The 11148-nt window shown below is 39.8% G+C and overlaps 1 protein-coding gene across 1 annotated transcript; it reads left to right on the forward strand.

Moving 5' to 3' along the window:
• Positions 1–1421: 1421 nt before the first annotated feature.
• Positions 1422–9591, forward strand: LOC146463942 (uncharacterized). The gene is made up of 3 exons (XM_085083961.1): positions 1422–2285; positions 6800–6898; positions 8243–9591. The coding sequence occupies exons 2-3, from the start codon at positions 6811–6813 to the stop codon at positions 9574–9576; spliced, it is 1422 nt and encodes a 473-aa protein (XP_084940087.1). The 5' UTR covers positions 1422–2285; positions 6800–6810; the 3' UTR covers positions 9577–9591.
• Positions 9592–11148: the final 1557 nt, after the last annotated feature.

An 11148-nucleotide genomic window follows, 5' to 3' on the forward strand; every position in this document is an offset into this window, starting at 1 on the left:
GTACTTACTTTAAGCCTGAAATTTTTTCAGGCTTTTTTTTTTTCGCAAATTGCGATTCCTACCTCAAAGATACCACACAGTTTATCAACTTTATAGGAAAGAGGAAAGTTCAAAACAACGCGATCCTAGTTTCAATGGATGTTACCAGCCTGTACACCAATATTCCTCAAGAAGAAGGAATAAACATTGCATGCAAAGCATAAGAAGCTTTCTATAAGAACGACACGCCCATTCCTACAAATTCACTCAGAGGTTTGCTTAGACTGATACTACAGGAGAACTCCTTCCAGTTCAATGGAAAAAATCTCCAAACTCATGGTACCGCAATGGGAACAAAAGTAGCAGTAGCAGGTACATCGATGACGTGTTCTCCCTGTGGGACACAAAAAGAAAGGAAATAGACCAATTTATTTTAGAAGCAAACAGGCACCATTCGACCATAACATTTACGGCTGAAATATCAGAAGAGAAAACAAACTTCCTAGACACTACTATCTTTAAAGGCGAGAGATTCTACAAAGATTCAATCTTTGACATCCGCACGCACTTTAAACCGACTGAGACATTTCAATACACACATTTCTCTTCCTGTCACGCTCCAGGCATGAAAAAAGGATTTATCAAAGGCGAAGCCCTTAGGCCGTCTTAGAACCAACTCTTCAAAGGCAACATTTGAAGAAAGCATTAAGATTTCAGATCACACTTGCGTGTCCGAGGCTATCCAGATAATCTGGTAAACAAAGTCCTCGCAGAAGTCAAATTTACAGATAGAAAGTCGGCACTTCAACAAAAACAAGTGGCATTTAATCTAAAATCAACCACTGCTGAGAGAAATATACAGAGAACCACATCTCATCTCCTACAGAAGAGGAAAATCTCTAAAAGACATACTTGTTAAAGCTAAACTCTAAAGGTCAAAGACCTATTACATCACGAAACAGCGGGAGTCATGTTTAGCCTGTCAACCCCCTTTAACCTTGTTGCTTTAGTTGCGTAAGTAACTGTGAGAATCTTTCTTCTCTTTAATCTTTTCTCCCAGTTAATATTTCATCCACAGTTCAAATATAATTGACCGTATTTTTTCGATTGAACGCCGGACCCCGATTAAACGCCGGCCTCGTTTAAACGCCGGGTCAAAACTGCTAATTTTTAAATAAACGCCGGAAGCGTTTGTTCGAGGTACCGGCGTTTATTTGCGTCGAGCCAACAAGTAGAGATATTCACTAGAAAAGCACTGCTATGACACGTACTGTACGGTATACTGCTTTTGTTATTTTAATAAATGCTCAACAAACAAGTCCGGCGTAACATTAACTGCGATGTATGCTGTCCAACAAAACAAACTTGAAAATATATAGCTAGTTCAAGTTCATGCACCTGTAGGAAATAGAGTGTCCCCTTTCAGAATGCTTTGGGTACAGGCCCACAAATGATTGCCAATTGGACCGAAAATAATTGCAGGGCGAGAAATGATCCGCAGATCTTAAGGGCTTATTTCACAGAATGCTGAACACCAAACGTGGCATTTTACGCTATCTGTTGTCAGCAGTTTAGGGTTATTAAGCAACGAACAATACTATTTAGGCCTAAACACGTCTGAGTAGTATTTAGGGTTAAGCACTGATGATACATACAGTTAGCTTTAAGTCGTTGTTATGACATTATTAACATTATTAGGACTTCTATGGATTTGGTGTTTGGTGCTCAGTATTCTGCGTTCTGCAAAATACCCAGGCTGTCTTCCTCAGATTTGACAACAATTGGTCCCCGAACCAGAATCAGTCACCTCAACAGAACTTCCCTCCCTCCTTTCCTTAGCCTGCACAGCTAGCATTTTGATTTGTACGTTTTTCACTGTTTCACCGCGCAGAAATTAGGACGAGGGCAAAAGAAAAAAAAGGGAGGGTTGGGGAGAGGAGAGGGAGGAAATCCCTCTCTCCTCCCCTCCCCTATTGCTTTTGCTTTGTTTTTCTATTACCTCATTTCGCGTGCATCCAGAATACGGAAATCGGCTTTTTAGTTCAGAAAACTTCACAGAAATGCTTTAATCGCAGGATGTCCCTTCCTGATTTCACCTCACCTTTTCAGTGTTATCACTTCTTGAAATGAGCAAAGGTGTTAAGCAATAAGCCAGACATATCTTTCCTCAAGGTTATTTTAAGGAAGGGCCAGGATCAATACATATAGTTAAGTTAGTTTAATGACTAATTAATCAGTTTTCTCCCTTGTGGCGAATATTTTATGTGATCCCTATGTTTTCCAAGAATGGCTTCACAGTAATCAAGGTCAGTTTTATTGCTGGAAAAGGTGTGGTCCTTTTGCAGAATTAATTGGTTCTCATCTTTCTTTTGTTTATTGAAAGTAATGCAAAGGGTCACATTTTACCAATAGATGAAAGCCCATTGCAGCTTCAAACGAAACTTTAAAAGTAGTTTCAGGAAGAAAGGCGGACAAACATTTGGGCTTGATGGTCATTTCATGAATCTTGAATGGGAATTTTATGATCTCACAACTCAAATGGTAGAGGTCATGGGGTTCAATCCATTTTAAACCTTCTTCTTACACCTGCATGCTGTTCTGATAACTTCAATGGTCGTTTATCTTCTTTAGCTTACTTACAGATTATCTTAAGTTTCAGTTGAATCAGATGAAACTGCAGTGCAGTTCAAATGTGATAGTAGTGTCTGCATCACAATGGCCTATTTTAAGGGCTAGAGTAGGTTAACTGTGGAATTTTTTTAAAATTGATACATTGAATTTGTTTCAACTGTTGATATTATGATAACATCTTTACTTTAAGTTTCGGTCAATCTACAGCATGCGTGACCATTAGTTTTGAAATTTGAACAGCGTTTTGAAATTAACATGGCAGTTTTGAACATTGCCAGCGAAATTTCAGAGTTCCTGTAGAAATTTCCCTATTTTATTGATGGTATAAAACTGTCAATTGTTTCTTTACATTACAGCAATTTAATGAATATTTAACTATTAATTAAAGCATGACAGACAAAACATACAAGAATATGAAGTCAGTTCCTAGAAGGAAGTACTAGGAATTTAAGGTCAAAGCGTGTTAGCGGGTATAATAATGTAATATTATTACAAACTCACAACATAACCAGCTCCCAGTTCTCTTGATAGCTCAGTTGGTAAAGCACTGCACCTGCATCGCAGAGGTCATGGGTTCAAATCCCATTCAAGCTTGAATTGTTCTCTCGCTTTTCTTTCGCAACTGCTTAAGTTGCGTACTAACTGCGAGGATCTGTCTTCTCTATGAAAAATTTTAAAATCGTATAGTTGTCGCAAAAATTTTTATGATGGGCTACTTTCTCTGGGATTTCATGTCCAGTTGCATACACTCTATTTTTTATATATATAAGAATATGATTTTTCCGGCCCAGGGTGCATATTCATATTTTTCTGCCGATGTTAGGCTGAAAATATTCTTGTAAATAATTCTTTGATTATAGCGTATGACATTCCCGTTTCACAATTTATTGGGTGTTTGGTGTCCAGATTTTCTGTTAAACATTGTGCAGGTGCTCCATCGCTTTTCGTTGCATTGAACATTTGGCTAGTGCAGGTTTTTATCGTTTTATTGGAGTAGTTTTGCCGTTTTAAGAAAGGAAGAATTTGATACGGTTTAGTTAAAAACATGTAATTGTATTGTATTTACAAATTTTCCTCACAAAAAGAGTGTAGTGGGCTCCTGTGAAGTTGCCAACTCATCCAATCCCAGATGTCTTTTTCGTGAGATGAAAGCCGACCGAGGGTACTCTGGTGCCAGTCGGCAGTTATCAACGATTTCCCACCGAAAAAATGGGTGAAAAAGTTTATTTGGGGGACTAAATGCTGACCCCTTACTGAACCCCCTATAAAATTGACAGGGAAAACCAAATATCGTCATCAATCAACTTAGCAAAAAATTCGTTAAATGATAGATGCATAGGCACTCTTTGAGTCAGTGTAGACAAGCGAATGGAATCATGCAAACGTAATTTTAATCGAACCCAATTAAAGTCAGCCTCCCACGCAGTCGTTTTTAGGGGACTCGTATTACCTCCTCCCTTTGTGGGGGAGGAGTTAATAGAGAGGTTAAGCACCACGTTTACGGCAAACGGCAAACGTGAGATTCGCGTTTATGTTTTCTTGAAAATATGAGTTCGTAGATGAAAATAGTACAAGATAATTCTGGCCTTTAATTCTAACGCAAAACACTCAATTTTTCTGACAAACTGAAAACAGCGAGCGGCAAATGAAGGATAAACATTGTCATGTGGTCATTTCTGCTGTTTGCCGTTTGCCGTAAACGTGGTGCTTAACCTCTCTATTACGAGTCCCCTAACGCTAAAGAACGACTGCGTGGGAGGCTAAATTGAACTGGATTGAGTTCGATTTATTAAGATTTTATTCGAGAACCAAGCACAAATGAACTTAACCTAACATGTGTTACTAAAATAGAGGTGGAGAATTTAGTTTACCAGCACCGAAATGTGGCTTGTTAGCATTAAGTGCGTAGTAAAAGGATATCAAGAGTGCTAAGAGTGCCCGTTTGACGTGGAATGTGAAAAAACGATTCAAAGTTTTGAAGAAATAGGCGTGAGAGGGCATTCTTTTTTTTTTTTTTTATAAGAGACGTGACAGTTAATTGGCTCACCTTCAACATGAACTGGTTGCTACTTCCCTATTAGCTGATAGCTGGATTGGATTAGATTGAGTTTGATTATTGAACAATCGATTGCCTACACTGCTGGGATAGCTAAGAAGCAAGGTTTGGATTTTGCTACTAGCTCATGTTACGAAGCGTCTGGATCTTGTCTCAGTAAGAGCGGTGTATTCTACACCCAGTCGACCAAACTTTTTGTCTTGAAACGTTTGATCAGGTGATAAAATAACCGCAAAAATATCTTACACCGACTCTTTGGTCCGGTGCGCCTGGCGTGAAGTCACACTCTAGACTTTTTTGGGTTGGAGTGTGCCGCCAAAGTTCCAGATTTGGGACCCATTTGAAAAGGATTTTGCATTCAAAATAATACTTAATAAAATAATAATAATAAAATAAAAAAATTCTATTTTTTTAATATGTTGTTCTATAAAATTTCTAATTTACCAGAGGTGATTTGATAAGTGTGTAGGCAAAATACTACAGGTTATTGTGCTTCTTTATGAGTGATAAATTAAAGGCGTCTCCACGAGAAGACCAAGCAGGATGTGATAATACTCAGATCACTGATTTGGCTCAAACTTGGCACAGAGGGTTACTACCATTAGCACATTTATAGGTTGAAGCAACAGGTTGAAATACTTTATTCCTTTGGAGTTATCGGGCAAAACCCCTGAAAAAGGGTTTGGGTTATGCGACAACTAAATATCTCTATAATGACAATAAGTGTATTATTGGGGAGCAGGGTTGGCGCAGTGGTTGAGCACTCGCCTTCCACCAATGTGGCCCGGGTTCGATTCCCGGACTCGGCGTCATTAGTGGGCTGAGTTTGTTGGTTCTCTACTCTGCTCCGAGAGGTTTTTCTCCGGGTACTCCGGTTTTCCCCTCTCCTCAAAAACCGACATTTGATTTGATTTGTAAATATTAGCTTTCTTGGATTGTAAAGCGCCTTTGATCATTTAGATGTTAAAGGGCGCTATATAAGTATTAAAATTTAATTTTAATTTTAATCGTTTGTTCAACAATGTAGTCCCTTGGAGTTGTAAATCGCGACGTTTCGACTGCTTACTGGTTAGTCTTCATCAGGCGATGAGGTCGACTGGTTACGCGGTACCATTTATATCACGGTGGTCGGCTGTGATTGGTGCATTTCGATCCTCATTGTGCCGGCGAGTTGTCCCCTCGGCGGTCCTCTATTGTACCACTCTCCTGTTGTGTTTTTTGACCGTGGGCATCCACGCTTCGGGAATTTCAATTCCACTATCCTGTTGATGTTGTTAGGGTGAGGTCTTACTTGGATAGCTTCCTTGACCTTACGGGTGTACCAGTGAGAGTCTGGATCAATAAATTTACCTCGTTCCAAAGCGGATAATGGCCGAGTGACCAAAGAGCTTAAAATGTAACTTTAATGAAAGATTGAAGAGGCATATCATGGCTTTCAAAACCTAAAATATTTTTTGGGCAAATGGCAAGATTAGTGTTATTGTAAAGAGTCAATGAACATCCCCTCCTCCAGCGATTTTGACCCTGCATTCCCTGCAGCCCTTCCGATTAAGGCGTTTTTACCACAGTGTCGGTTCTTTCAATGGGTGGTTAAATCACCAAGTACGGCTCTGTTCATCTCTCCGTCTTATAAGTTTCCTACTCAAGGTTAATTATTCAAGTCGTGGTTACCTTTTTGGCCTCGTTGTTTCGCAACTCTTTCCCTAGACTGGTGCTCCCCCATTTGAGGAAATTGTTCAGAGTGAACAAAAAAGAAGTTGGTAGGATCTAGCTTTTGTTCTCCCATCCAGCAGATTGTTGCATCACATAGACAAAGAATTGTTAAGGTGGCATGAGCACTCCCAGAATTGCAGGCCTGAAGATGCAATCTTTGGAAGCTAGCAAAACAGTGGCAGGATAATTTTTCCCATGAAAATAATGACCTCAGTCTTGTCAAGGAAAATTAGCCGGGCACACCACAAAGTGCTTTGGCAGTCATTAACAAATACCACTGTTAGAAAAAATCCTCGCAAGAAGTTCCTTGCACGAACCACACTGAGCAAAGGTGGTTTTTACGTAGGTTCTCACTCTCTTTCTGAGTATAGCGTTGCAAGGCAATCTTCTGAGCTTACGGCCTTTCCCATTTTCTGTTAGTCCTGAAAGATATGACCCAGAACGATGTGGAGACACTGCAAGATGAAGTGAAAGAGTTAAAGAAAATCAGTGAAGAATTACTTCAACGTGACGTACCAGGTAAATTTCCCTTGTTTTGCTGCTGTTGAGGTCTCTATGCGTAAAGTCAGACGTGCTTGTTAGATTTTTTATTTTCGTCTTATTATTAATCTCCTTTCTCGCGAAGCATTATGAATCAGGGAACGAACGAATGAATGAATTTAAGTGTCGGGTACTTATAGCTTACGCAGCTAATCGTGGACACTGGAACTTCGATAACAAAAATTACAGCAGTAAAAGTATAGTGTTGACAGAGTGCATGTTTTCCATTTTTGTGACTTTCTCGTCGTTTGCCATACTGCAACTGAGTTTGTTCATTGCTATGTTTGATGGGTTATATTTTTGTTTCGCCTGACAGTAGAATAATAATAATAATAATAATAATAATAATAATAATAATAATAATAATAATAATAATAATAATAATAATATGATTAAAAAAACAAGGGAAGTGATCCGAATGTTAAGTTAGGTAGAACCTACCCAGCTCAGCACACTACACACCACCAAATGTTCGTATGGCGCGGTAACGTCCTGTACAGATTAGATTTTTTTTATTGTGCACTTAAAATGTCTTATTTTAGACCAACTGAGCACTTGTTCAGCAACAACCTACTATTTTTGATCCGATTTAATCTTCGTTAAACAAGAGTATACTAGTCAAAATGTGACAAAATATCAAGTTGACCATTTTTTTTTTTTCATTTCAAATTACATTTTTATAAATCAAGTTTTAATGATATACTCATGCCTTTTTGAGGTATATTTATATCAAAACAATTTCTTCTATGCAATGGAATAAATGTGATGGATATTGCGGTGTCATTCACTCACACACTGAATAATATACATCATTTAAATTTCTTCTATGTCCAGGTGATTTTTGCTTTCTGGGGCGATATTTTTATATCCCGAATAAATCATTGTGTCACACATGAAGCCGTTAATTTTCTTCCATCAAGTTGCATGCATATTTTATTGAATACATTAAGACAGTTGAGATGAAAATGTTGCAACTCGCGCGCGGCAGTTTTCTTGAAGAACAGGCACGGAGAACGAGGATCGAGGATCGTTGATCACAAGTACTAGTTATAATCCTTCAGTGTTATCTGTGTATACAGTAAAGCTAAATCGTGTCCTCGAGCCCAAAATTACACTAAAGCACCACATTGACCTATGTAGTTAGCTACTTACCTTTGAGTTAAAATTAATAATGGCTTGGAACTTACTTTCAATTGGTTATCAACAAAGTCCGATCCTCGATTCTCGATCCTAATTTCTCTGTTCTTCAAGAAACTTAATATTTTGTCAGGTTGGAATTAGCATGCAACAGACTACTGAACTGAATTTGCATCTCTTTTAAAGGAAGTAAAGGTGAAGTGCTTGTCGAGCCTAATTTGCCTCCAAATGATCACAACTTTACTGGTCGTCACAGAGAACGACGGATGACCATGAAATACGCGACGTCAGAATCCACCCGAATTGTTTCGATCTATGGTCCGCCAGCATTCGGAAAATCTCAAGTTGCCATAGCAGCGGGACATGATCTCAAATGTCAAGGCAAGAAAGTTTATCACATTGACCTTTATGATGTTCACACAAAAGACGACTTCATATCGGCCCTTCTTCGCTTTTGTAGTTATCAGTCAGTAGGACATTCTAGACGGGTAGTTGACTTCCTTCTCCAAGAATTTAGGAAGATCGAAGAACCCAAGTACTTCATTCTTGATAATGCCGATCATTTGCTGAAACCGGAAGTAAAAGATGGGTTTATCCGTCTCATGAAGGATGTTCTGACAAATTGTACCAAAGTGACTTTTATAATTTCTACTACAGAATCGTCTGAGTTCAGTGTGTTGAAATCACTCGGTCAAAAGGAGGTTAGAGTTGAATCACTAGACAACGTATCCTCTCAGAACCTAGTGCAGAAATGGCTTCCTGAAGCTAGTAATGCAGACTGCAAAAGAATCGCGCAATTTTGTGGGCATGTGCCTATTCTTATTTGCGTTATGTGTAATGCTTTTCCCCAAAATGAGTTGCCACTGAGCCAAGCCATAGATAAGTTTATTAGGTCCACCGACAATGTTCTATCTAGGTTGGATAACCCGGAAGAAATCGCTACTTCTCGCCTGAGTTTAGTTCTGGATTCCTCATACCAGACACTCTCTCAAGATAACAAAGAAGCCTTTGTATCCCTGTCCGTGATTCCTGGTACGTTTGGTTTGAAGGTTGCTGCTGCTGTCTTAGGGATGGCGCAGACAGATACTGAAAAAACACTGCGAAGTCTTCATCGAAAAGCACTCATAGACGCAGGTTTACAACCAGGAACATACAAAGTGCACAGGATTCTTCAGCTGTTCGGAAGGGAAAAGGGAGAACAGGAAATGAGCGAAGTAATTCTCGACTCAAATATTCGCTTCTTTGATCACTTCCTAAGCTTATTTAACGATCTGAATGAGCGATTTTTTTCAGGGCATTCTTCGTCAGCGTGTTTTGATTTTCATGAAAACAAACAAAGCATCGTCTCAAGTCTAATTCGAGGCTGTTCAGAGAGCGCCACACGCAACAGAGCTTTTAATGTTTTGATTTCGGGGGTGCTGTGTTTGGACACGCTTTTGTGGAGCGACAGAGTTTCTTTTAACAAGATCTACGACTCAGCAATGTCAGAAGCAAAGAAGCACGGAAACATTGCGACTTGAGACCAAATAGTTCTCGCAAAAGCATTCAGTGAAGTAACTTGGGGAGAGGAAGAAGCGGAAACATTGCGGCTCTTCAGTTGCACTAAAAAAATTGAAGCGCTCACTTCAGATGGCGAGAAGGGAAAGCTTTCATGCTACCGTGGTGTCCACCAGCTCGCGAATGGAAGAACTCAGGAGGGCGTTATGCTTTTAGAAGACTCCGTTGCGTATTTGCTTGATGCTGGTGACCCGTTTTTGAAGATTTTAAAGATTCTCACTTTCCAGATATTGTCTCTGTATTATAAATCCGAAGACAACGTTGAACGGGCTGTGGTATTTTACAAAAATGCAAGCGAGGCATGTGAAGCAGCCGCTCACAATAGCCTTCTTGTTTTCCCCAAAACAAGCAGTGGTTGCAGAACCCAGGAAGAAATGATATCACAAGAAGAAAATCTGCCACTCGTGTTGGAGGTAAATTTCCTCGTCACCAAGGCGGCAAAAATTTTCTCCAAAACGGAAACCATGAAATCATTTGAAAATAACGTTCTGCAAATGAGGAAAGAAGTTGATGCAAAACTTTCCAGAAATTCCAAGGCTGGTTTGATTTTTGTTCATCAGTCAATTGTTGGTGTACTTGCAGAGATGACAGGATACAAGGAAGCAATAAGATCAATTCAAGCCGCGGTCGAGCGTCAGAAAACGGTTCTATGTCAGAGCAAGTTGGTTGAAGATGATTCTTCTGAAGTTGAGCATAAAGAAGCTTTAGCGAAAAACTACTCTCATCTCTCTGCTCTTCAATTCCGTATGGAGGACTACAAGGCAAGTTTGCAGTCGCAGAATCTGGCACAAGATATCAGACGGGAATTATATGATGAGCGACACCCAAAGATAGCTGACAGTTATCATGAATTGGGGATCATTCTGAGGACACTGGGGGATTGCAATTCGGCTCTTCACTTCCAAGAGCGTGCACTTGATATCCGATGCACACACACAATGCAAAATAGAAGACTTTTCCTCTGCATTAAGTTCTCATGAAAGTGCACTTAATATTAGAGTGGAGAATTTGGATGAGAAACACAGAGACATAGCTAGGAGTTATCATGAGTTAAGAATCACACAATGGTATTTGGAAGAATACGAAAGGGCTCTGGACTCGCACAACAATGCACTTCCAATTGCACTTGAGGTGATGGGCACGTATCACAGTCTGACGGCAAACAGCTACCATGAACTGGGAAAAACACGCTTCTGTTTGAAAGACTACCGAGGAGCACTTCGTTCTCACCATCACGCATTACGAACACGGTTAGAGGTGTTTGGTGAGCACCATGCTGACACGGCCAACAGCTGCCATGAAATAGGTGTCACCCTTTTTGAAATGGAGTGGTATTCCTCTGCACTTCAGTATCACACGCGTGCACTTGGTACTAGACAGCTATTGTATGGTACTCAATATCCAGATACCGCTCAAAGTTTCTACCAAATAGGGCGCACGCACTGTCAGATGGGAAACTATGACAAAGCTGTTCAGTCAAATTACACTGCACTTTCCGGCGTTTGCCTGCTTGGAGAAAACCACTCAGAAACAGC

The sequence above is a fragment of the Pavona decussata genome, unplaced genomic scaffold (assembly GCF_977016875.1).
Source record: "Pavona decussata unplaced genomic scaffold, jaPavDecu1.1 SCAFFOLD_174, whole genome shotgun sequence".
NCBI classification, from domain to species: Eukaryota; Metazoa; Cnidaria; class Anthozoa; order Scleractinia; family Agariciidae; genus Pavona; species Pavona decussata.

What these genes read in the sequence shown, in the direction of transcription:
- LOC146463942 (XM_085083961.1), top strand. Translation starts at nt 6,811, where the DNA reads ATGACCCAGAACGATGTGGAGACACTGCAAGATGAAGTGAAAGAGTTA. An exon ending in ACTTCAACGTGACGTACCAG is followed by an intron (nt 6,899 to 8,242) that starts GTAAATTTCCCT and finishes TCTCTTTTAAAG; the next exon opens with GAAGTAAAGGTGAAGTGCTT.